The sequence below is a fragment of the Doryrhamphus excisus genome, chromosome 1 (genome assembly GCF_030265055.1).
Source record: "Doryrhamphus excisus isolate RoL2022-K1 chromosome 1, RoL_Dexc_1.0, whole genome shotgun sequence".
NCBI lineage: Eukaryota > Metazoa > Chordata > Actinopteri > Syngnathiformes > Syngnathidae > Doryrhamphus > Doryrhamphus excisus.
This window is the reverse complement of record NC_080466.1, coordinates 17,114,176-17,138,869: the sequence shown is the minus strand read 5'-3', so window position 1 is coordinate 17,138,869 and position 24,694 is coordinate 17,114,176. Positions and strand designations below refer to the sequence as shown.

General features: G+C 42.7%; 4 protein-coding genes across 11 annotated transcripts in view; 1 reads left to right on the top strand and 3 right to left on the bottom strand.

Annotated features, from left to right (window-relative positions):
- Positions 1 to 1,599: 1,599 nt before the first annotated feature.
- si:ch211-14k19.8 (interphotoreceptor matrix proteoglycan 2) lies at positions 1,600 to 10,014 on the bottom strand. 2 transcript variants are annotated; one of them, XM_058089116.1, is made up of 12 exons: positions 9,924 to 10,014; positions 8,150 to 8,231; positions 6,278 to 6,625; positions 3,948 to 4,976; positions 3,798 to 3,886; positions 3,669 to 3,727; positions 3,421 to 3,584; positions 2,826 to 2,991; positions 2,568 to 2,759; positions 2,268 to 2,477; positions 1,998 to 2,157; positions 1,600 to 1,930 (listed from the first exon to the last, which is right to left on the bottom strand). In XM_058089116.1, the coding sequence occupies exons 2-12, from the start codon at positions 8,190 to 8,192 to the stop codon at positions 1,856 to 1,858; spliced, it is 2,535 nt and encodes an 844-aa protein (XP_057945099.1). In that variant the 5' UTR covers positions 8,193 to 8,231; positions 9,924 to 10,014; the 3' UTR covers positions 1,600 to 1,855. The 2 variants fall into 2 exon arrangements, with proteins under 2 accessions (XP_057945099.1, XP_057945090.1); XM_058089107.1 differs by lacking the exon at positions 9,924 to 10,014 and adding an exon at positions 8,332 to 8,571.
- pin1 (peptidylprolyl cis/trans isomerase, NIMA-interacting 1) lies at positions 9,950 to 13,029 on the bottom strand. Its single transcript, XM_058089128.1, has 5 exons — positions 12,859 to 13,029; positions 12,311 to 12,393; positions 12,108 to 12,216; positions 11,893 to 12,003; positions 9,950 to 10,387 (listed from the first exon to the last, which is right to left on the bottom strand). The coding sequence occupies exons 1-5, from the start codon at positions 12,914 to 12,916 to the stop codon at positions 10,278 to 10,280; spliced, it is 471 nt and encodes a 156-aa protein (XP_057945111.1). The 5' UTR covers positions 12,917 to 13,029; the 3' UTR covers positions 9,950 to 10,277.
- Positions 13,030 to 13,062: 33 nt separating this feature from the next.
- Positions 13,063 to 14,204, top strand: ubl5 (ubiquitin like 5). Its single transcript, XM_058089141.1, has 5 exons — positions 13,063 to 13,220; positions 13,525 to 13,593; positions 13,709 to 13,792; positions 13,884 to 13,921; positions 14,004 to 14,204. The coding sequence occupies exons 2-5, from the start codon at positions 13,538 to 13,540 to the stop codon at positions 14,045 to 14,047; spliced, it is 222 nt and encodes a 73-aa protein (XP_057945124.1). The 5' UTR covers positions 13,063 to 13,220; positions 13,525 to 13,537; the 3' UTR covers positions 14,048 to 14,204.
- A 108-nt stretch (positions 14,205 to 14,312) lies between these two features.
- Positions 14,313 to 24,694, bottom strand: part of LOC131138755 (proto-oncogene vav-like) — a 20,564-nt gene continuing 10,182 nt past the window's right edge. For 5 of the 7 annotated variants that reach the window (XM_058087983.1, XM_058088008.1, XM_058087990.1 and 2 more), the window contains 25 exons: positions 24,504 to 24,562; positions 24,016 to 24,081; positions 23,200 to 23,308; positions 23,014 to 23,103; positions 22,873 to 22,941; positions 22,698 to 22,798; positions 22,522 to 22,621; positions 21,679 to 21,774; positions 20,991 to 21,059; positions 20,837 to 20,923; positions 20,688 to 20,773; positions 20,338 to 20,473; positions 20,147 to 20,256; positions 19,768 to 19,869; positions 19,596 to 19,690; positions 19,486 to 19,508; positions 19,369 to 19,405; positions 18,494 to 18,630; positions 17,490 to 17,555; positions 17,387 to 17,418; positions 17,184 to 17,294; positions 15,548 to 15,635; positions 15,325 to 15,457; positions 14,516 to 14,667; positions 14,389 to 14,442 (listed from right to left, as the gene is read on the bottom strand). In XM_058087983.1, the coding sequence (XP_057943966.1) occupies positions 14,389 to 14,442; positions 14,516 to 14,667; positions 15,325 to 15,457; positions 15,548 to 15,635; positions 17,184 to 17,294; positions 17,387 to 17,418; positions 17,490 to 17,555; positions 18,494 to 18,630; positions 19,369 to 19,405; positions 19,486 to 19,508; positions 19,596 to 19,690; positions 19,768 to 19,869; positions 20,147 to 20,256; positions 20,338 to 20,473; positions 20,688 to 20,773; positions 20,837 to 20,923; positions 20,991 to 21,059; positions 21,679 to 21,774; positions 22,522 to 22,621; positions 22,698 to 22,798; positions 22,873 to 22,941; positions 23,014 to 23,103; positions 23,200 to 23,308; positions 24,016 to 24,081; positions 24,504 to 24,562 (2,208 nt within the window). Of the gene's footprint in view, positions 14,443 to 14,515; positions 14,668 to 15,324; positions 15,458 to 15,547; positions 15,636 to 17,183; positions 17,295 to 17,386; positions 17,419 to 17,489; positions 17,556 to 18,493; positions 18,631 to 19,368; positions 19,406 to 19,485; positions 19,509 to 19,595; positions 19,691 to 19,767; positions 19,870 to 20,146; positions 20,257 to 20,337; positions 20,474 to 20,687; positions 20,774 to 20,836; positions 20,924 to 20,990; positions 21,060 to 21,678; positions 21,775 to 22,521; positions 22,622 to 22,697; positions 22,799 to 22,872; positions 22,942 to 23,013; positions 23,104 to 23,199; positions 23,309 to 24,015; positions 24,082 to 24,503; positions 24,563 to 24,694 lie in introns of all 7 variants that reach the window. The other 2 variants (XM_058087967.1, XM_058088017.1) reach the window with 2 other exon arrangements.

Below are 24,694 nucleotides of genomic sequence, written 5' to 3'. Positions count from 1 at the left end.
CATTTAGTAAAAGGTAAATTGTTGGTAAATATTGATGACTTTGTTGCATCATTCTTTATGTGTTCATATCTTTCATTTCCCTTGAAGGAGAGATGATGTCAAAACGTTTCGTGATGTTTTTGACAACAAACATTAAAGTTCCAAGCTCTTGCTCAAAGGAGGGTGTTGTGTGTGAGCGCCCCGGAAGCGAGCTGATGGTTCATCAAAGTGGTTGAATTAGATAACGACATAATTCTCATATAAACTCACATATAAAAACATTCTGAAAAAGGAGACTGAGTTGGAGTATTAAAACAAGTACTTCTACTAAAAGCATATTTGTAGCCTTTCTTTACAATTTTTATACAAAAAAAATATGAAAATCTTTTGAAAAGTGTGGACTTCACTTAGAGTAGTGGTCCTCAATTGTTTTCTGTCAGGCCTCCACTGGGGGACATGAATATGTTCACAACCCCCCAGGGGTGCTCGCCCCATTATTTGGGAAGCACTGACTTAGAGCAGCATGAACATTGATAGCAAGTGCAGTGTTGTGTGTGTGTGTGTGTGTGTGTGGTAATGGCGTCCTCTGCTGGCGAATTGTTACAACTGCACCTACAATAAATCATCGGTGCTATGACTTGACACACGGCATTCCCACGGATTGACCAACATTGGGGGTGATGAGAAGCAGTGGCGTCATTAGGCCTATTTTAGGGGGGCTTCAGTCCAATACACGAACTACAAATCAAAACCCATGGCTCTAAAAACCCACCAGAACAAAGACTGCCTTTTTAAAGTTCTTTGGTATATATGTAAATACATAATAACTCTAAACAAATATGCTCATTACCAGATAAAGTGTGTATTGACTTTTTATTCTATTTACAATCGTTTTAGTGGCAACCACGTTCATCTGCAATGCATTAAATGATAAACTACTACACGCTAACGTACTAAATGCTAAAGTGCTACATACTAAAGCATTAAATGCTAAACTACTACATATACGTATTCCATCTTATTTTCGTTGCGTTTAACTGCAGTAATGTCATATCTACAGCAGAGGTCACTGTTGTTTACTTTGTCAATTGTATTTCTATTGATTTATTTAAACGATTTTTTTACACTTCAAGTCGTTTTTTAAAGTTATTTTTTATTATTTTTACGCTTTCATTGCAATCATTAAAAAAATACTTATTTTTTATTGAAGTCATTTGTTTTTATTTTGTCATTTTTACACTTTGAAGTAATTTGTAATTATAAGTACTTATAATTGTATTTTTGTTTTGTTTTTTCCTGATTATTATTAATTATGAATTACATTTATATTTTCCACTTATGTAGTTCATTTAAACGATTTTTTACACTTCAAGTCGTTTTTTAAAGTTACTTTTATTATTTTTACGCTTTTATTGCAGTCATTTTTAAAAATCCTTATTTTTTTATTGAAGTCATTTGTTTTTATTTGGTCATTTGTAATTATATTTACTTATAATTGTATTTTTTTGTTTTTCCTGATTATTAGATAAGAATTTAATTTATATTTTCCAATTTAGTTCATTTTTTGTATTTTTTTTATTAATGATACTTTTATTGGAGTCATTTGATATTTATATTTTACACTGTAGTCATTTTTCATGTGCTTTAACATGAAAGTCATAAAAGACATTAAAGATAGAATTGTATTGACATGTATTATAAATATAAATGTATCATAATCATCATAAATGTATTGACAGATGAATCCACATAGTGACATGATGAATGCAGGTATCGTTTATGGGATGGTGATTTATTCTATTTACAATCATGTGACTTGAAATGAGTTGAATCGCTGTTGACGTGACGTTTTAGTAGCTACCACGTTCGTCTGCCATCAGGCGGTCCAGCTCCGGTTCAGGTCCGTCAGCTCCATCCCCTCACAGTATGAGCGCGGCCTGGACGGCCGAACCTGCGTGGACATCGACACTCGACCAATCATCACCGCTCTTGCTGGGTGCATCTTCACCGAGACTCACCGGGGCCGTCCTTTGCGAGGCCAGCTGGCGCAGGAGCGGGAAGGGGGTCCAGTGGATGGGTTCTACGGGCCAGCTGCACACCGAGAGGTCGCTGGCTTTACCCGAGTCCAGCACGCCGTCGCCCACGCTCATCTCGCTGCCTCGCCAAGCGTACTGGGAGCTGTACAAACAGCACTCAAGGAATATGGCCGACAATAGGGCTCACTGCATTCATGCCGTTGTTCTATGTTCTAACCCTCTTCCTGCTGGTGCTGAGTGAGACCTGTTCACCTGTTGGGGTAGATGGTGTTGAGTCGCGTGGCGTGGCTGGGGCAGGTGGAGGCCAGCGATAGTGTGTCGTCATGGTAACAGCAGGTCCGGTCCAGGGCCCGGAGGTGCAGGAGCTCGTCTGAGCGCGTGAAGGCGGGATTGTCCACAGAGTCTGCCGAGCGCTCCCAGAAGCGAGCCGACAGCTCGTCAAAGTGGTTGAACCTGCGGTAGCTGTTGGATCGGATCCACATCATCATAGCGTGCTAATGTGCGCTAATGTGGCAACACGTGACAACCGCATCAACAATAAATCACGGCTACCTGCTCCTGGTCTGGTCCACTTTGGCCTGGATCAGAGCGGCCCGGTAGCGTCTCACAGCCACCAAGGCCAGAGCGGCGATGAGCGCCACCGTGACGAGCAGGATGGCCGCGCACGTCCCCACCAGCCGTGCCCTCGTCATCCTCACATCGCATCTCGCTCCCATGAACCAGAAGTCTTCACCTGTCAGGCAGCTAAAGACACGCTAACGTGGAAGCGTGTAACGACCGCCGATGGGGCGTCCATCTACCTCTTCTTACCGACAAACAGGAAGTTGGCCGGGGTGGTGCGTGCACACGCCGTGGTGACGGCACAACTCGAAGTGGCAGGACGACGAGCAGCTGAAGTTGGAAGAACCCGGCCGAGACGTACACTGGAAGCCCGCTGGACACTCAAGCAACCAATCACAGACGTCCGCCTGCACGCCTGCAAGGACACGCGGGACACCGTTTCACGTACTTTCACTGTTGTTTACTTTGTCAATTGTATTTCTATTGATTTATTTAAACATTTTTTTTTACACTTCAAGTCGTTTTTAAAGTTATTTTTTATTTTTATTTTTATTGCAGTCATTTTAAAAAATACTTTTTATTGAAGTCACTTGTTTTTATTTGGTATTTTTTACACTTTGAAGTCATTTGTAATTATAGTTACTTATAATTGTATATATATTTTTTTGTTTTTTTTCCAGATTATTATTAATTATGAATAAAATTTATATTTTCCACTTATTTAGTTCATTTTTATTTGTATTTTTTCAGAGTCATTTGATATTTCTATTTTACATTGTAGTCATTTTTCTTGTACTTTTCATGTGCTTGCACAAATATTATTAGGATATAAAAAGGCCCTCACCTCCAAGCGTGATGTTGACCACCTTGGACCACCTGAAGCTCCGCCCCTCGCGAGTGGCCTGAGCCAATCGAGTGTTCTCCAGTAGCGAGGAGGCTCCCTGGGAGGCGAGCCACTGCAGAGCGCCTCTGGTATCGAACTCCAGTAGGATCTGCACGGCGTGACCGCTGCAACGATGACACCGTTGACGTTTATTCTGTGCGCTACATGTGTCACATGACACCTACAAAAAAAAAAAACACCACCCTCACCTGCCCCATACTCCTTGCAGCCTGGTGAACCCCGACGCCCTCTGAAGGTAGGGCTCCATCTGAAACATGGCATTTGGGTTTCCTGTGTGTGTGTGTGTGTGTTTAGGTGTGTGTGTGTGTGTGTCCCACCCAAGCAATGGTGTCCTCCTCCAAGCCAGGACCTGAAGCAGAAGCGGGCTCCTCCACGATGATCTGCAGCAGCAGTTGGATGGACTCCACTGGTAAGAAAAGAAGATCATGAGAACATCGTGAGGACATCATCAGGACATGCTCACACACCTCTAATGGCGGCAGGCTGGTCCGGCACCACGTAGACTTTGGGGGGCAGGACAGTGGCAGGGCTGAAGGTACTTTGTGTAGATGCAGACTGGACCTCCAGGCTTGGACCTGGTGCTGTTTGGGAGGTGGTGCCACTGTGGGACATAGCGGGGGTTCTGGTGGTGTGGTCCAGCGTGGAAGAGGGTGCTGAAGGCTGGAGTGTTGTTTCCAGACCTGTGGCGCGGTGGTCTGTGCTTGCTCGGAGGGTGTGTCCAGGTGTCTCCTGGGGAACCCGTTCCGAGCCTGCTGACATCAGGACATCTCCAGAAGCTACCATGCCGTCTCTTGTGGTCCAAAGAGAACCTGATGTCCACTGTGTGGCATCCGGGGAGCGTGTGTTCATGTTCCTTTGTGTTTTTGTTGCGTGTGAGGGTGTGAAAGGAATTTGGGTCAGCGGGTCTATCCCACCGGGGACACGGGATGAGTCAGTCTGGCTGAGGTTCTGGTGAGAACATGTGATAAGCGGGTGCAGCTTTGTCACGGGGGCCGAGGGGGGTTGTGTCCCCATGGAAGTGGGCAGAGTGAAGCCTAACGAGGAGGCCGGATCAGCACTCGGGTCATCAGTACTGGGAGGGGACCCGCTGGTAGCTTCCCCGTGGGTGCTTCTGTAGCCCCTGCTGGCGGGGGAAGATGTGATCGGTGGAAAAGTGGAGTTGTGGTCGCCACCGGAGCTGCTCAGGGTCTGACTTGTTGGAGCGCTTTGGGTCAGAACCGGCGTTTGAGGGCTACCAGATGCTTCCTCTCCATTGTTCCCGACTTCCTCAGGAAGAGGGAGCATTTCCCTATCGGTGCTCCCAGCCACAGTGATTCCCGTCCGGGGCGCGGTGGGCAGCAGCAGCCAACCTCCATGGAGGTGACCTCTGACCTGTTCTGTCACCCCCACAGACGTGGTTCTTGTGTCGCTGGACCCTGTCTGGGACGGAGCAGTGAGGTCCGGGAGAGAATGTGGGCTGGTGTGCTCCTCGGTGGAATTCTGCTGCTCTTCCTGAACTGGAAGACCAGGAAGACAAGACAGAAACACAAAGGGGCGGGGCCAGAAGGACACACATGCATGGTGATAAAAACATTCCAAGTGGACGATGCTCTCTCTGATCATCCACTGACTGAAAACAATTCCAACACAAATGTTATTAGGACCATTCCACCCTTGTGATGCCAGTTGGTCACACTGACTCAATTACTGGCTCATAACAACACTCACTCACTGGCCATGTTAGCGGGGGAGGGGGGCAGGGCAACCGAATGTTGCGCCAGGGGATGGCGCTGTGCTAAAGGTATGTATTACATTGTAAATAAACCCGTCTCTACATCATATTAAAAGCTGGTAAACAGGTTTTCTGTCTTATTATGTCTACTATATTAGGTAATTGTAGTGTAAAGGTGACTATAGGGGTGTTATTTCATGTCTATAGGGCTCTAAAAATGTTCAAAAGCGTATTAGAAGCTGGTAAACAGGTTTTCTCTGTATTATTTTATCTACTATATTGGGTAATAGTAGTGTAATAGTGACTATAGGGGTGTTATTTCATGTCTAGAGGGCTCTAAAGATGTTCAAAAGTGTATTAGAAGCTGGTAAACATGTTTTCTGTCTTATTATGTCTACTATATTGGGTAATAGAAGTGTAATGGTGACTATAGGGGTGTTATTTCATGTCTAGAGGGCTCTAAAAATGTTCAAAAGCGTATTAGAAGCTGGTAAACAGGTTTTCTCTGTATTATTTTATCTACTATATTGGGTAATAGTAGTGTAATAGTGACTATAGGGGTGTTATTTCATGTCTAGAGGGCTCTAAAAATGTTCAAAAGCGTTTTAGAAGCTGGCAAACAGGTTTTCTCTGTCTTATTTTGTCTTATTGTGTGACTATAGGGGTATTATTTCATGTCTAGAGGGCTCTAAAAATGTTCAAAAGCGTGTTAGAAGCTGGTAAACAGGTTTTCTCTGTCTTGTTTTGTCTTATTATGTCTACTATATTGGGTAATAGTAGTGTAAAGGTGACTATAGGGGTGTTATTTTATGTCTAGAGGGCTCTAAAAATGTTCAAAAGCGTGTTAGAAGCTGGTAAACAGGTTTTCTCTGTCTTGTTTTGTCTTATTATGGTGACTATAGGGGTGTTATTTCATGCCTAGAGGGCTCTAATCATGTTAAAGTGTATTTAGAAGGTGGTTAACAGGTTTCCAACTACCAAAATAATGCATTGATTGAAAGACAACTGGTTAACTGTGATAATAACGGTGCTGAATGAGACTTAGTGTAAATGCTTTGCGTTGTTCTGTCTTTAAAAAGACCTTACCGTAATAGAAGAGCTGCAGGGCCTGTAAAGAGCGTCCACTTCCTGTCCAAGTCAGGTTAGCATGCTCACAGTTGGAGAGTTGGACAGTCTTGCCGCTTGCCAGAACTTGAGTGTCTTCTCTCCAGAAGCACCGAAGGGAAACGCTCGCCCCAACGTCGGTCCACACTGGCTTTAAGAGAAGTGTCCTACCGGGCGGGATGTCCAGGGTCCAGGTGCAAATGGTGGCCTGTGGGGTTTGAGGGACGTCGAGGGCAAGTTCTGGCGTGGTGAGATTGAGGTGGTCTGCAGGCTCTTGGTCCAGGATGATGATTCCATCACATCGGTGCTGCCATGAGGCCAATGTTTTATCTGAAAAGGTAGAAACAGGAACAGATAAGCGGGGGAAAAACATATTAAATAAAAAACTGAATGCAAACAAGAGCAACAAAGGCTTAAACTTGGCAAATGAAGTCCTTTGTCAAGTGTTGGGAAAGCCATTCATTACCACACAGACCAGAGCCTTCAGTCATGAGCTACTACATCTCTGCCGTTTGACGCCCCCGCACCACCTGAATCTCCATTGTTCCATTGAAGGATGACGATGGTGGAAAACATCTCAGGTTATCATGCCAGTAATGTTGGAAGCCATCAGAACCATCAAGAGAGAAGAAAACTTTCTTCCACCTTTCAGTGTCCAAAGTTTGTTCATTCCAGACCAGGCCTTAGAACAGGGGTCTCAAACACGTGGCCCGCGAGCCAAATGTGGCCCGCAGGACACTAGTTTAAGGCCCCCGCCTTGATATGAAAGTTTAATGTTAGTGCGGCCCGTGCAAGTTTGATATGGATGCTGTATGGTATCATGTACCCAGAAAAAATTATTACGTTTGATTAATGTTCATGTTAAAGGTTAAATAACTGTTAATAGTTATCCTCCCTATCCATGTGGAAGCGGTAAGTTTTTGGCTATTTAAGTTTAAAGGAAATAACTTGAAGGCTACCGTTTAGGTCGCTAGCTCTCTAGTTTGCGAGCTAGCATGTGTCTCAAGACCCTGCAGTTGCGCAATACGCTGTAAATAAAAAGAGTATAAATGTGACTATAGTCATGTTTTGTCATGTCTACAGGGCTCTAATAATACTTTGTTAATTTTAATCTGAAAAAAATAATTTGTCTACCCACCAACTATATGTGGTTTCTTAAGTTTTTATTATTTGCCGTTTTATTATTATTATTATATTTATTTATTTATTACTGATTGATTGATTTTCTTTATTCTTGATTTGTTTATTTATTTTTCATCTTATTTTGTGTAGAAAAATAAAAAGAAATATATTTGAAAACAATGGAATGTTTTATCAAAGCTTTTATTGTAGAAAATTGGAACCAAAGCGAAGTTTAAAAAAAAAAAATTGTTTTTAATAATTTTTTTTGGAAAACCTGATGCGGCCCAGTCTCACCCAGACCCGAGCTCCAGTGGCCCCCAAGTAAATAGAGTTTGAGACCCCTGCCTTAGAAGATGTTTTGATGGTCTCTGATGGTTCTGGGACCGCACACTACATCGGTACCAACCTTCGTTTGGGCTCAGTATGGATGGATTTTTTAGTTCCATGAGCTTCAGGATGTTTGTGAGAAGAGTTCATGTCTTATTACGTCCAAGCTCAGCAGCAATGGACAGAGATGTTGCGTTTGCAGCCCAACAAAACAGACAAAAACGGAATCAGACCTGATCATAAAAAAAATCGGGGCGGTTTTCCTCCCATCTTCCACCACGTCAAGACCAAAATGGACATGATCCAGCTTAACTGGCGTCTCTAATTTCCCTATTAAAAAAATCCGTGTCGCTTTAACACGTCACGGTGTACAAATAGCATTTTATCCAGGTGTGACATTCCTACCTGTTGTGACGACCAGGAGCAGCAAACACGCGTGGAGATGCATTTCCAGTCCTTTTCAGACATTTCAGCATCCAGGAGTCTCCTGAAATGACAAACGTTGGTCCAACCTCAGCTGGCGTCTCCAAAAACTTTACTCCTCCATCGTAAAAGGACACTTCACCCCCCCACCCACACACACACACCTTAAATGAGATGCACGTGTGTCCATGTAAAGTGGACCGAGGGAGGACCGCCGCACCCCCTAGCCAGGGGCCGCTGTCTGCGGGGGTCGGAGATGAGAGGCGAGGAGCCGCCTGGATGCTTCGGGCAGCGGATAAAAAAAAAGCAAACAGGAAGGTTTCACGGCGGGAGGTGTCCAAAAACGACAGCGTCAGGGAACAGCCAGACACTGCAGACGCCCACCGGCAGACATCAACACCCAGTCTTGTTTTTCTGTCTCTTTTGCACCCCTCTCAGGCTGCACTCGGAACTGCACTGTGCATGACTGCCGTATCTTGGCTTCAAAACAAAACTTTAAAGCTAAAAAAATATCAGCTTCCCAAAAGTGTTCAAAAACGAAAGAAATAAAAAACTAATCCCTTTAAATTTGGCACTTCCTATTTGATTTCAGCATTAAAAATGTCTCAATAAAGTAAAATGGATATGTAAGAAATGATGTACTAAAAGAGGTGCTGATATGTGTACTATTATATTCTGGTCACTAGGTAACAGTAATGTTGCATTGATGACACAATAGCCACCACAGGATGTAATGTACACAGCAGGAAGTACAAAAAGAACATCTATATTTTCTCTTATTATGGCCACTATGGGCAGCACGGCGGTTGAGTGGTTAGTGCACAGACCTCACAGCTAGGAGACCAGGGTTCAATTCCACCCTCGGCCATCTCTGTGTGGAGTTTGCATGTTCTCCCCGTGCACACGTGGGTTTTCTCCGGGTACTCCGGTTTCCTCTCACATTCCAAAAACATGCTAGGTTAATTGGCGACTCCAAATTGTCCATAGGTATGAATGTGAGTGTGAATGGTTGTTTGTCTACATGTGCCCTGTGATTGGCTGGCCACGAGTCCAGGGTGTACACCGCCTCTCGCCCGAAGATAGGGATAGGGTCCAGCACCCCCCCGACCCTGAAAAAAATGAATGAATGGCTACTATGTTTGGGTAACAGAGTGCAACATCGACCATAGGGGTGCTGTTTTATGTCTAGAGGTCTCTAAACATGTTAGAGACCAGGTAGTAAACAGAGTTTCTATGTCATATTTTCTCATATGAGTGTAAAGGTGACTATAGGGGTATTATTGCAGATCTTGAGGGCTCTAATCATGTTAAAAAAATGTTCTAACTAATAAATTATTCTATTTATAAATAAGGAGCACAATAAAATGTCAAAGGAGATTCAAACAATAATCTCTTATTCACCTGCTGTGATTAGTGAAGTATTTTATCCTCCAGAGTTCATATTGGATTTCATACATCCTTTAGTGTGTCCGACCACAGTGCACCTTGCTGGGCCACACCAGGTGGCTCCACCCGTTCTCTACCCTGGTTCCGTGACCTCCAGGGCGCTTGCAGAGTGTGTCTGACCACAGTGTACCTTGCGGGGCCACACCAGTTGGCAAAAGTTGTGTTTTTTTTTTTTAGCCAGTCATGCAAGGACCAAATGAACCTTTCCATTCTGTTGGAAGACCTAGTCTGTTCTCAGTTTCCAAAGCAGCAGAAGAGCGACGGTGCTTGTAGATCTACCTTCCAACAGAAGACAAAACAAGAGACTTACAAAAAAAGGACTTTTATTTTGATTGAAGGAGGGGCCTCGAGGGGCGGACAGTTCCTGTGGCTGGTTGGTGAAATCAGCACGAGCTTCAATGTGTCAAGTCTTGCCACTGACATGATGCTAGGCTTGAGAAGTGAAAAGAACACGCTGCTAAAGCTCACACAAGGAATGAAAGAGGAAGACATGCACCTTTAACTCTTATGTACGGATCTCATCAAACATTTGCAGGATGCTCTGTTGAAATCATTCTGGATTATTTATCGTTTCATTCGTGTGATATAAAGCTTTGTTGTTACGCATTGGAGATTGCAGGCTCATTTGTGTGTGTGTGTGTGTGTGTGGACCGTGGCGCTTGCTTCAGCCGGTGCGCTTGATGATGTGCACTCCAGACTCGGTAAAAACGGGGCCGCTCATGTCTCCAATCTTGAGCGCAAAGGAGGCGTCTTCGAAAGGTTTCTGCATTTCACCTGAAGCACAAACACACCGTGTGCTTGACTAGCATACACACCTTGTCTACCGCATCCTGCCGATAGCTCACATACGCTAATCATCATATTTACATATGACATATGTATAGTACATGTACTATAGTACATTTTGACATGAGACATAGTCAACATTTTATTGTATAGTTCTATATTAATAACATACACGTAAAATTAACACCAAATAATATACCATATTTTCTGGACTATAAGTCGCATTAGGTAAAAAAAATAAAAAACATACATAAGTCGCAGTGGAGTATAAGTCGCATTTTTGCGAGTAATTTATTTTACAAACTACTTGACCAAAACAGACATTACGTCCTCTTGGAAGGCAAGTTCTAACAATAATAAAAGAATAGAGAACAGGCTGAATAGGTGTAAGATATGCTAACACAATGGTTATTCAGCTACATAGAAAATAAACATGAACAGAAAAGGTGTCCAGTGTTTATGTAACAAACAGTTTTTTCCTTTATAAGTCGCTCTGGAGTATAAGTCGCAGGAACAGCCAACCTATGAAAAATAGTGCGACTTATAGTCCGGAAAATACAGTAAATCTAACTACATGATATAAGAACATTAATATATTAATGTATCATTTTAATCATGAATACATTTCACATACACACACGTTTAACGACTGCATATACACACATATAATTAATGTAATAAATATTATATATATAGAAAATGTTATAATACATTCGGATCAAGCATGCCCAAACCCATTTTTGAAGTGATGAACAAGAACGGCGAAGCTACTGATTACCAAGTCCTACTGAGACATTTTGTTCTTCTGGTTTGGAGAGTTTTTTGTCATTTTTTGAGCAATCGTCTTAAACCTTTGATCAGCTAATACCTCCCTTTAATTATTCATTTTCTACCGCTTTTCCTCACGAGGGTCGCGGAGGGTGCTGGAGCCTATCCCAGCTGTCTTCGGGTGAGATGCAGGGTACACCCTGGACTGGTGGCCAGCCAATCACAGGGCACATATAGACAAACAACCATTCACACTCACATTCATACCTATGGACAATTTGGAGTTGCCAATTAACCTAGCATGTTTTTGGAATGTGGGAGGAAACCGGAGTACCCGGAGAAAACCCACGTGTGCACGGGGAGAACATGCAAACTCTACACAGAGATGGCCGTGGATGGAATTGAACCCTGGTCTCCTTGCTGTGAGATCTGCAAGCTAACCACTCCACCACCGTGCCGCCCCTTTTTGATAAATTACTTTTCTAAATGTGCAAAAAGTCAATTCTAGTTATTTTTACACTGGTCTTAAGATCTGTTTAAAATGTAGAAAGGAATACAGTCTTCTGTGTCAAAACGAGCAGGAAGAATGCTGATGTGATTTGACCATCATACTAGGACAGTGTTTTGCAGTGTTTAACAACTTCCAAAGAGTATACTTATACTTGTGTTCTATATTAATCAAGTAATGGAAAAAAAAGGAACATAAAAATAAACAAGGTCCTGACCTTTGCCAAAGAGTCCCAGGTCCCCACCGTTCTTTGCTGAACTGCAGTCGCTGAACAGGGAAGCCAAGACGTCAAACTTCTCTTCTCCGGACTTAATCTGCTCAATATATTCTGAAGAACATAAAAAAGCCAACCAATAAGCTGAATAGCTCGTGAACAACATAAAAAGCATCTCCAGTGTAATGCTAAAAGCTTCCTTGTGTGTACTAGCTTACTCTGAATAAGATCCACAGCCTCATCTTTGGATCTCGTTATGTTCGGTTCCCGCCAGGAGGATGGACGACGTGATTGGTTGTGTTTGACCAGGAGGTGGGAGCAGCGTACCTGAGGAATAACCACATTATAATAATAATAAGAGCCTCCATGGTGTACTAGGAGAGCATCTTGAGGAAAAAAATCATTGTGGAGACATATTTACCTTATCTGGCTCTCCAAGGCAGTCTCCTACTGGCCGCTCCCATTGGCTGGCATTGGTGGTGTGGTTGAAGTAATACACCTTGCCTGCATGGCACCATAAAGAGTGAATCCTTTCATATCTGTTATACTCAACTTGATTTATTTTTGATTATAGAACAATCTACGCAATCATTAGCTGGGAACTTTGCTTACCGAGCATTCACCATCACTAAACCGCTTTGGAAAAGACTATTATTGTGATGCAGGTGAGCTTTAGCGGCACAATGACGTCATATAGGCCCCATGGTGGAGCCTCTCGAGCCCCAACGTGACTTAGCAACTTATTCAACAAACAATGCAGACTAACAAACACAATATATGGCCCAGGTTGCCACAAACACCAACTTCGGTCTTTTTTCCCCTCGAAACTGTATAAAGTTTAATCGGCATGCTAGGCGTAATTAATCCGCAATACTGCGGCTGTTAGCATCGTACCCAATCGTACCTCGAACACGCCTCTTAGTGCACTAGAAACCTCTATTAGTCTTTCGTGGGTGCTTATTTAATCACCTGAGTTGCGGCTCATTCTTTTCTCCCAACCCGATGGTAAATTCTCTTCGTCTGCCATTATATTCCCGTAGCTGGTTTCACGCTAAAATATTTTCAAATTCAATCCAGCAGCGGCCGTGTGCCTGTCACTGTCATTGAAGCCCGACAGTTTGCGACAGCTGCCGACAGGTTTACGGCTAGCTTGTGTTCACCACTGAACCCGCCTTCCTTGGCCCAAGCGTTCCTTCAATTGGCTAATGTGCGAGTCAAGTCATCTTTACGCTGATTTGATTGGTTCACAGGCAGATCTGGCTTTGAAGCAAGCTTCACAGACAACAATTGCGGCCAAAGCAATATCTTGTAACTCCGCTGCCAATTCCCAGGTAATGTTGACGAAGACACGCAATATATCTAACTTATCAGGAATTATTGTCACGATGTTTAACTCCAGCTCGTACTTTTAGGATGCAAACGTAGATTTTACCGTGTGTTCGAACACCAAACACATGATAGCATCTTAGCTAGCGTTAAACGATACCCTTATGTTGAGTTAATAACCGACTTTTGCTTGTTATCATGCACCAACAAAGCACAATGGGAAGTTACATCATTGTTTAAATGTCATCCTGGTGGCTCTCACATAAACACGGGAGCGAATTAACACTTTTAGCACGTTCTCTTTGACAGACATTACTAGAAGATGATCGAGGTGGTGTGCAACGATCGTCTGGGGAAAAAAGTCCGAGTGAAGTGCAAGTATCCTTCAGCCTGCTTTGTTGAATGAATACTCGTTATACTTCAACGTGATGATTTTTTTTGCTAAGAATTGTTATCAAATACTCGTTTGTGTTACCTAACACCAACACTGTAGCTCTGAGGACACCATCGGAGACCTGAAGAAGCTCATTGCAGCCCAGACAGGAACGCGATATGACAAAATAGTCTTAAAGAAATGGTAAACACCTTCTCCTCCACCCCATCTGGATTAAGCATTAGCCTTTGAGTACCGGTCCGTCTTCTAAATGTTCCTCCTCTCTGTGCTGCAGGTACACCATCTTCAAGGACCATGTGTCACTGGGTGACTGTATCCTTTCCACTTAGCAAGACCTTGACATGGTCATTTTGTCAGCTTTGTCATGGCTTTGACTTGACCGTGAGCTTTGCAGATGAGATCCACGATGGGATGAACCTGGAGTTGTACTACCAGTGAACCAGATCAAGACCGACCAAACAGCAGACCACCACGCAAACACGACTTCTGTTGCCGTTTTAAAAGGGGGGGAAAAAAAACAAGTTGATGATGCGAGAAACTTGATGTCATGTGATTTTTGTTTTGCTATCATGGGATTAAAGTTGATTGATTTCCATCACATTGTACTTCTTTACTTCTACACCAAATGTGGTTCCTTACCGGATAAAAGCCTGGAAGTGGTGTTCACCCTTCCAGGTAGGTTAATAATAATAATGCTATCATGGTCACACAAACACAATTCTTTATTCACATCATGAGATGGCCAGCTTCTCATGGTGGCTCTACAATGGTCCACTTGGTCAGCTGTACTCGGAGAAGTCCTCTTCTACATAGTTGGCAGGGAAGAATCCCACCTGGCAACAGCACACACGTGAGTCTGTGGAAGTTGTTTTTGTGTGGTGTTTTTTTTTTTGTGTGTGTGCTCACCCTGCCGTACACCTCCCCTTTCCACCAGCCGCTGTGACCTTTCTTGGATAGGATCTTGATGGTGTCTCCCTCATGAAGCGACAGCTCTGAGCGGTCGCGAGCTGAGAAGTCATATCTGGCCTTGGCCACTCTGAAGCAGCGTGTGATGCCTCCTGCCAGGTGATCAATTACATTGGATGAGCATAGAGGTGAGCAGGTTCAAACAACTTTATATGTCACCTTGACATGGCAATTACCCAATATAGTAGAAATCAGAAGCAGAAATAAGACAGAAAACCAGTTTACCACCTCAATACACCTTTTAACATTAGAGCCATATAGACGTGGCATAACACCCCTATATTCACCTTTACACTACTATTACCCAATATAGTAGACACAAGAGAAAATAAGACAGAAAACCCGTTTACCACCTTGTAAATACACTTAAGATTAGAGCCCTCTAGACATGAAATAACACCCCTATAGTCACCTTTACACTCCTATTACCCGATATAGTAGACATAAGAGAAAATAACACAGAAAACCTGTTTACACCTTGTAAATACACTTAACTAGATTAGCGCCCTCTAGACATGAAATAACACCCCTATAGTCACCTTTACACTGCTATTACCCAATATAGTACACATAATAAGAGAATATAAGCATAAAATGTTATGATTGCAGGCATGTGCCTTCCTATGAAGGCACCATGACCAAAAATATGCTTATAAAAATGAGCAAGGCACTAATGCCATGTAGGTTCAATATTTAATGTGTGACTTACAGCCACGTTGTAGACTCTCAAAGAAGAATGAAAGGCAAACCTTTGGCGGTGTCGTTGGGCGTGTGATGAGGCCAGTTGCTCTGTTCAGCCTGCTTGTGAGGCGTGTGCAGCGCCATGTCCACGTCCTTCACGCACTCCTTCAGAGAGTTGTGCTGGTAGAACTCGATCATCTCCTAAAAAAATAAACCAAAACGCCAGGATGGATGAAAACATGGCTGAATGGTGATGGGTACAGAATGTTACTGATAGCCAGCGAAACTGACCACTAAACTCTTGAATGCTTTCTTGTCGTTGATGCGGAACAGGCCGTCACTGGAGGTGATTTTAATATGTTTGATGTCCATGTTGAACCTGACACAGTGGAGACGTGACTGACGTTAGCACATCTTAGTCCTTTCATTCAATCATAGGCCTGTAATAGTATTTACAGTAAACCCTCCTCTTGCACCTGACCATCCATTCATTTTCTATGCCACTTATCCCAGATGTCTTTGGGCGAGAGGCAGGGTACACCCTGGATTGGTCGCCAGCCAATCACAGGGCACATGTTCACACTCATTCACACTCACATTCATACCTATGGACAATTTGGAGTCTCCAGTTAACCTAACATGCATATTTTTTGAAATGTAAGAGGAAACTGGAGTACCCGGAGCAAAAACCCACACACGCACAGAGAGAACATGCAAACTCCACACAGAGATACCCAAGGTTTCCTCAAGTCTTCTGACTGTGTGGTCTATAATGCTGTTCATTGTCAGAGCATAGAAAACCTGTTCTTCTAAATATGCTTTGAACCTGATTAAAGCCCTCCAGATATGAAATAACAACCCTATAGTCACATTTACACTACTATTACCCAATATAGTAGACATAATAAGATAAAATAAGAAAGAGAAAACCTGTTTACCAGCTTCTAATACACTTTCGAGTATTTTTAGAGCCCTCTAGACATGAAATAATACCCCTATAGTCACCTTTACACTACTATTACCCAATATAGTAGACATAATAAGACAGAGAAAACTTGTTTACCAGCTTCTAATCCACTTTTGAACATTTTAGAGCCCTCTAGACATGAAATAATACCCCTATAGTCACCTTTACACTACTATTAACCAATATAGTAGACATAATAAGACAGAAAACCTGTTTACCAGCTTCTAATGCACTTTTGAACAGTTTTAGAGCTCCCTAGACATGAAATAATACCCCTATAGTCACCTTTACATTACTATTAACCAATATAGTAGACATAATAAGACAGAAAACCTGTTTACCAGCTTCTAATACACTTTTGAACAGTTTTAGAGCTCCCTAGACATGAAATAATACCCCTATAGTCACCTTTACACTTCTATTACCCAATATAGTAGACATAATAAGACAGAGAAAACTTGTTTACCAGCTTCTAATCCACTTTTGAACAGTTTTAGAGCTCCCTAGACATGAAATAATACCCCTATAGTCACCTTTACACAACTATTACCCAATATAGTAGACATAATAAGACAGAAAACCTGTTTACCAGCTTCTAATACACTTTTGAACATTTTTAGAGCCCTCTAGACATGAAATAATACCCCTATTCACTACTATTACCCATATCGTAGACATTATATGAGAAAATAAGACATAAGTCTCGTGTGTCATGTGTTTTGTTTGTAGGGGAGCGGCATGTGGCGCGTACAGGAAGTGATGACAGCCAACATGAGTGCCATCTCTTATGCATCTCTTATGCATCTCTTATCTCTTATGCATTTAGGAATAAATTGGGCATAAACGTGCTTAGCTGCCTACTGTTGTACAAATAGCAGGCTGCATTAAACCACATACGCCCCCTTGTAGTTGTGAGCACTTCAGGATTAGAAGAACAAGATGGACGGTGTAGAATCGTACTTGATGCTGATTGCAAACTCTCCTGCATCCTTCTGTCGGACCAGGTAGGTTCCGTCTGAGCGGGACATGAGTAGAGTCTTTGCGGCCGATCTGTCCATGTTCCCTGCAAACCTTGGAGCGCATTGCCAAGTTAGCATTTTGCTAAATGTCAGTCTTTCCAAATGTGCACCGAGCATCAAAGCTGTGGTCAGTGTTGAACTCACCAGCTGTAGGCGGACAGGTCAGGGGTGGGCCTCTGGGAAAAGGGTGGTTAGCTGAGGTGAGTTTGGGCACGTGCACACGTTGGCTGTTCCAGATTATACTCACACTCAAATAGGGCTGAACTTTGCTGCAGGGGAACCATCCCGTCTGACCTCCAGCCAGGTTCCTTCCCTGAGGGTTGCACACAGCACACCACGTCATCTTTTCACTTCCTGATCAGCCTGCTAGTAAATACTCGAAAACAATACAGCCAAATAATAGCAGCACGTTATCATCTCAATCACAACTTAGCATCAAATTATTTTATTTAGGGCAGGGGTCTCAAACTGGCCACTGGAGCTAGGGTCTGGACGAGGTTGGGTCGCATCAGGTTTTCCAAAAAAACCCAACAAAAAACACATTAAAAACAGAAAAATGAATAAACTTTGCTTTTGTTTCGATTTTCTACAAGAAAAGCGCTGATAAAACATTCCACTGTTCTCAAATATCTTAATTTTTATTTTTCTACACAAAATAAGATGAAAAATAAATAAACAAATAAAGAATAAAGAAAATCAAGCAATCAGTAATAAATAAATATAATAGTAATAATAAAGCACCAAATAATAAAAAACACATATAGTTGGTGGGTAGACAAATTATTTTTTTCAGATTAAAATGAACAAAGCATTATTAGAGCCCTGTAGACATGACAAAACACGACTATAGTCACATTTATACTCTTTTTATTTACAACATATTGCGCAACTGCAGGGTCTTGAGACACATGCTAACTCGCAAACTAGAGAGCTAGCGACCTAAACGGTAGCCTTCAAGTTATTTCCTTTAAACTTAAATAGCCAAAAACTTACCACTTCCACACGGATAGGGAGGATAACTATTAACAGTTACTTAACCTTTAACATGAACAGGTGGCTCCTCCCCCTCTATACTCTGCTTCTCCGGATAGTAGTCATATCAAAAGTCTCAATATTTATCAAAGTAGGCTTGAAGATGAAAAGTTGAAGAACGAAGTCAGCTTGTGCGTGGAGTGGAGGCTACAGGGGTGAAAAAGAAGGCAGGCGTCGCGCCGCCACACGAACCACAGGAAAGAAGAATCAACACTTTACCTCCCACCACGACAGATCCACTTCTGCCCGCGTCAGCTCCACGACGTCACCTTTGTTGAAGTGAAGCGGTCGACCGAACCCTGCAGGGGGCGGCGGCAAGCCGAAGTACTCCTGACACGCCTCCATCTTGGGAAACCCTGTGCGACGAGAGACCATTTTGAGCATAATTTTCAACAATTTAAGATTTTTCCTGAAATGATGAAATGCAATTGGTGACTCCATATTGTCCATAGGTATGAATGTGAGTGTGAATGGTTGTTTGTCTATATGTGCCCTGTGATTGGCTGGCCACCACTCCAGGGTGTACCCCGCTTCTCACCCAAAGAGCGCTGGGATAGGCTCCAGCGCCCCCCCCCCCCCCCCCCCCCCGACCCTTGTGAGGATAAGCGGTAGAAAATGAATGAAATGAATGATTAAATGCGGGCTGCACGGCGCTATAGTGGTTGGCACGTAGACCTCACAGCTAGGAGACCCAAGTTCAATCCCACCCTCGGCCATCTCTGTGTGGAGTTTGCATGTTCTCCCCGTGCATGCATGGGGTTTCTCCGGGTACTCCGGTTTCCTCCCACATTCCAAAAACATGCTAGGTTAATTGGCAACTCCAAATTGTCCATAGGTATGAATGTGAGTGTGAATGGTTGTTTGTCTATATGTGCCCTGTGATTGGCTGGCCACCATTCCAGGGCGTACCTCGCCTCTCGCCCGAAGACAGCTGGGATAGGCTCCAGCACCCCATTGTGAGGATAAGCGGTCGAGACTGGGTGGTAAATGAAAGGTATGGCTGCTGAGCCTTGAGGGGCGTTCACATTACTAAGTACTAAGTAAAACTAATGACTATTGGTTATCTTGCTAGCTAAGGAGGTGTCATTTCTTACCCAAGCCTGCGTTCCCAGAGGACCTGTGCGTCCTGCTCTACGGGGCAAAGACAAAAAGGATGATACAAAGCAGCACATTGCCATGAATGGATATTAAAGTCCTGATGTGATGCTAACCTTCCTTGCAGTGCTTCCATGCTCTGACATTGGGAGAGAGAAACAGAGCGCGGTCGTCATCCCAGTGATGAATCGAGGAAAGCTAATGACGCTGATGACAGGTGACTCACCTGAAGTGCGCCCACAGGCCGGGACTCTGGCCAAACACTCTTTATGCGCCGCCGCCTTGCAGCGAGTGCAGCGGTAGCCCTGGAAGAAAGTCCCTCTGAGGAAGAGACGCAGCGTTACGCCCACGCAGGAGAGGAGGAGAAAGGAAGATGAGGAGGACATAGCGTATCCTACCTCAGCATCATGGAGCACGCCTTGCAACACGCCGTCTCCTCAAAGCTGTGCATCTGGAAGTCGTGGCTGTTGGCCGTGGCGTTCTCTGGGCACAAGTTGGACCTGCCAGGAACACAAGACTGCTCAGTGGAGCAGAGAAGTTGGGAGCACACAATCGCTGTATCTTAACTGGGTCATATTTTTATTGCAAATGTTGATCCAACATGAGAGCAAGTGTTAGCTGTACATACATTAGTGTAATATCTAATAATAGATCTCATTAATCAATTAATTCATTCTATTTTGACCACATGCTGGAGGCCAGTTCTAATGCAAAAAAAGAACTGCGGGACAAAAACGGCCCCAGTGGCAGACTTTGGACACCCCTGGATGAACTCACAAAGCCATCTCAAACTGCTCCAGCCACTTCTTCTTCAGTTCTGGAGTTTTGAAGAACAAGTCGTAGCCGATCCTGCCGTGGGGATCCAGCAGAAGGAACAAGGAGGACCACTGTGGACACAAGCCCAGATCATCATCATCATCATCATCCTCAGCATTGTGTTAACACAGCGCCACAGGAACATGAAGCACCTTCTTCTTGTCCTTCTCCCCGCCCGTCTCGTCCCGTATTTGGTAGCGCTGAAGTTCGATGATCTCCTTCAGCTCAAAGGTCTCGCCGCTCTTCTTCTTGCACACAAAGACGGCCTTGTCGAAGAGGAAGGCGTACCTGCCCACAGGACGGACACAAAGCTGCCTGAAAGCAGCTGCTGCAAAAAGATTGGCCAAAGATCCTCTATATGACAGAAGCATTTAAGCAGCTACTGCAAAAAGACTGATCCAATGTCACAATGACAATGTCAAACCGATGACTCCGGACTTGACTCACCCGGTCTTGCCTGGACCTGCATGTCTTTACTCAAGACTTGACTGCAAAAACCTACCTTTCCTGCTTGGACCTTTTCTCAGAGCTGCAGATCTTCAGCTCTCCATCCATCTTGGGTCGCCCAAACAGGGCCAAGGACTGTGTCTGAGGATTAGTGAGGTGACATGAGGTCAAGTGAGAAGAAGTGAGGGTGAGGTGTGAGCTCACCATGTTCTCCATGGACAGCTGGAAGGTGGTGATCTGTCTGAGGATCTCGTTGTCTCGCTTCACCTCATTAACGCACTGCGCCAGATCCTGGCAGACCTCATGTTAATAACGCATACACACATGCGCACACATACACACGTGCACACACACTCACTCTCATGGCGTCAAGAGCCGCTCTCAGGTTGTCCTTGTCTGAAGGATCGGTGGTATGTTTGAGCAGCTCCTGAAGACCCAAACATTACTTTATTTCATTGTGTCTACACCTTGTACTTCACTGTCTACTTAGATAGATATCTAATACTTAGTTATTAGATAGAATAGATTGCCTTTATTGTCACTATACACATGCAATGGTAATGGGAATGGCTTCATTTCATTTGAACATGCATCAGATTACAATTGAATGCATCACATAATCAGTTCACAGTTCCACATGTCCAAAAGGAGTAGGCAGAAGCAAAGCTTATGAAATCCTACCCATCCATATAGTACTTTTACAATCAGTAACTGTTACATTTGTTCACTTCCTGCCTTTCTAATATAATTTCAGTTTTTTGTTGTTATTATTTTTAAAATTTGAATTTTGAATTTTTTGTTTTAAATTTTGAATTTTAAGTTTTAAAGTTAAATTTTCAGTTTTAAATTTAAATTAAAACAAATGTTTAATTTAGAAATTTCGAAATTTAAAAATAATAATTAAAAACAACAACAAAAAAAAATGTAATTAATAATTTAATTAATTTAAATTTAATTTTTTTTTAAAAAAATTAAATTTAAATTAAAAAAAAATAATAATACATTTAAATTTTAATTTTAATTTGAGATGTCAGTTTGTGTCCTACCTGTAAGAGCAGCGGGTACTTGAGGACCCTCTGCATGGGGACCATGAGTAGATCCCTGAGGGAGAATCTCCCGCTGTTCGCTCTCTTGGAACACTCCTGACAAATACAACAGCGGCTTTTATTTTGACACTGCTATGTACTGGCGCTCAGGGGGAGGGGCTTGTCGCATAGCATTATTATTATTATCATTATTATTATTTTGTACCATCAGTGCAAGGCTCTACTAGGTCGCATCTACTAAAGCATGTTTACGCTTTTCAAAAATCCTGTTCATCAGTGGTTCCCAAACTTAAACAGTCATCTACCCCTTCAGACATTTGAGTGTTAGCTTTTGGAAATACTGTGATTTACAAGTGTCCCTGAATGCAGCGGCAACTTGTGTCTCAAGATTTATGTGATGAACCTGAATGCACCGTTTTAGAAAAAGCTGAAGCAGCACTAGCACTTTGCTAGTTTTATCTGACTGCATAAACTTTCCATGGTGTCCCAACTCTAAAAGAAAAACATACATAATACAACCATCAATAGAGTCTCATTTTTGGGTCATTTTTGGGTCCACTCAGGCTTTCACCGCTGGGGCCGTGTGGGGATGAATTGGAACACCAATATAGAGGATATCTTCAAGATGAAACACCCTTAATGCACAAAGTCATCATTCGGACTTATTTGTTGATATGATCAAGGACCTGAGGAGCAAGGAACAACCGCTCTGTCTCCTTCCTGTTACAGTCCTCTCACACTGTGAGGCATTCAGGCGCACTCGTAATTTTGAGTCACTAATTTTCATTTTTATTCACGTACCTCGATGGCAATTGACATACTCATGGGTTCCCAGTTTCTTACCTCCAGCTTCATCCTGATGTCCTCCCTCGTACTCCACAGCTTGTCCAGATGTTTGCTTGCCGTTTCCACTTGACTACAGTAACGGCCGTACAGAAGGAACCTAAAACAAGAAAACAATTTCACAGAAAGCTCTCACATTTCTTATGTGTGTGTGTGTGTGTGTGTGTGTTCCACACCTCTCCTTATAGTTGACAAACACCTGGTGGAGGTTCTTGGCTCCATTTAGCATGGAACTCTGGATCTCCTCCAGAAATTCCCGGTGTGTTTTGGCCAAATCCTACACACACACCATGTATACAGTTGTGGTCCACATGTTGTGTAGATAGAATGGAGTAGAACAGAATACCATACATGGATGTTGATGAAGATGATCTCAATGTCTGGAGCTTGGAGAAACCTTTCCAGAGGCTTCTTAAAGTGCTGATTCAAGGAGAAGATTTTTGTTTGTATACTTTCACAGTACGTGTGTGTATAAGTGTGTGTGTTGCACACCTGTAAAATAGATTCCAAGGTATCCGAGTACTTTCCTTCTGTCTGTTTGATCTCCTGCAGGCAGCACTCTCGTTTGTCCACACCAGGCTTCTACCACACACACACACACACACACACACACACACGTATGTTGGAATACAGCCGGGTAGGGAGGGTACTGGAGGTAGCGGCATAGCTTCCACTGACAGGTTCAGGTTGTTCCAACATTCTCATCAAGTCTTCATAGATTTCATCCCCTTCGTCGTCCTCTTCATCCACACAGTCGTACAGATCCTCATCGTCATCCAATGTGTCACTAAAGAACAGGGCACATATGATGGTAATGGTAATGGTTTTATTTCATTTGAACATGCATCAGATTACAATTGAATGCATCACATAATCAGTTCACAGTTCCACATGTCCAAAAGGAGTAGGAAGAAGCAAAGCTTATTAAATCCTACCCCTCCATCTGGTACTTTTACAATCAGTAACTGTTACATTTGTTCACTTCCTGTTTTCCGAATAAAACTTTTCATTTTTTATTTTCATTTTGTTTTAATTACAAATTTTATTTATTTATTTATTTTTATTTCTTTTTTTTAATTATTTTTTATTTTCTATATTTTGTATTTTATATTTTATTTTTGTATTTTTTTTGGGGTGGGGGTCACATACCGAAGTACAAGGTGAACGTAGTCCTTGTAGAGAAGTATTGGATGACATTTTTAGCTAATTGGTTATTTTTAGCCTTATGCATTATTTTAGCTGTTTGAAAGTATTTGTCATTTTAGAAATAAGGAGTTAGTATGTTCTCTGTAGGCGGCATTATGAATTATCCTTACTACCCTTTTTTGCAGTACATTTAGCGAGTGAAGATTGCTTTTATAGATGATGAAATCATGGCTGACGTGTCATAGAAGGTACATGACGTTAGCGGCGTAGCATCTCAGCATCGGTACTAATGATGCCTCACCAGGCATCATGAGTCTGACATGATTGATATTTTAAAAAAAGGCCTACTCTATCTTGTCCGACAAGCCGTTGTAGATCTCCTCATCCGGAATGTTTCCTCCTAAAGGGAAAGGCCTGGAGAGGTGACAGGAAAAGAGAAACATATGAGAAGATAACATGAATAGAACTACAATTACAGATCTATCATATTGTTTTTTTCATACCCATAATGATGATGTTTGCTTCTCAGGACCGATATCAGACCAAGAACTTTTTTATACCATTTTTTTTATTTACATGTAACTGTACTTAAAATGCTTATGAAACATCATCTATATTACATTTTTAAGACCCTACTTCAAAAGCACTCATCAAAGATCCTCTATATGACGGAAGTGTTTTTAAGACCCTACTGCAAAAACAATAATGAAACTGAATGGTTGTTTCCAAGGGGAAGTTATGACAGGTCGATATATTATGGGATTTATTGGTATGATACAGTATCAGCGCACTCCCAACTATCATCTTTATTATCATTATTTATTATTATTACTCACTGGAGTCCTCTTTGAGTAGAAATTGAGGAGTGAGAGAGGATGGACAAGGTGCTGAGGACCTGTTAAGACACACAAGTAAACATCACGCTGTAGAACAATTCATCATATGCCAGATTCATAAAAAACATTCCATTCCATTCTATTTTCCTCCACTTATCCACTTGAGGGGGCAGCAGTCTCAGTAGGAAAGT

What these genes read in the sequence shown, in the direction of transcription:
- si:ch211-14k19.8 (XM_058089116.1), bottom strand. Translation starts at nt 8,192, where the DNA reads ATGCATCTCCACGCGTGTTTGCTGCTCCTGGTCGTCACAACAG. An exon ending in GCTCCTGGTCGTCACAACAG is followed by an intron (nt 6,626 to 8,149) that starts GTAGGAATGTCA and finishes CTACCTTTTCAG; the next exon opens with ATAAAACATTGGCCTCATGG. An exon ending in GGTCAACATCACGCTTGGAG is followed by an intron (nt 2,992 to 3,420) that starts GTGAGGGCCTTT and finishes GTGTCCTTGCAG; the next exon opens with GCGTGCAGGCGGACGTCTGT.
- pin1 (XM_058089128.1), bottom strand. Translation starts at nt 12,916, where the DNA reads ATGGCAGACGAAGAGAATTTACCATCGGGTTGGGAGAAAAGAATGAGC. An exon ending in AAGAATGAGCCGCAACTCAG is followed by an intron (nt 12,394 to 12,858) that starts GTGATTAAATAA and finishes GGTGCCATGCAG; the next exon opens with GCAAGGTGTATTACTTCAAC. An exon ending in GGCTGTGGATCTTATTCAGA is followed by an intron (nt 12,004 to 12,107) that starts GTAAGCTAGTAC and finishes TATGTTCTTCAG; the next exon opens with AATATATTGAGCAGATTAAG.
- ubl5 (XM_058089141.1), top strand. Translation starts at nt 13,538, where the DNA reads ATGATCGAGGTGGTGTGCAACGATCGTCTGGGGAAAAAAGTCCGAGTG. An exon ending in AAAATAGTCTTAAAGAAATG is followed by an intron (nt 13,793 to 13,883) that starts GTAAACACCTTC and finishes TCTGTGCTGCAG; the next exon opens with GTACACCATCTTCAAGGACC. An exon ending in CCATGTGTCACTGGGTGACT is followed by an intron (nt 13,922 to 14,003) that starts GTATCCTTTCCA and finishes TGAGCTTTGCAG; the next exon opens with ATGAGATCCACGATGGGATG.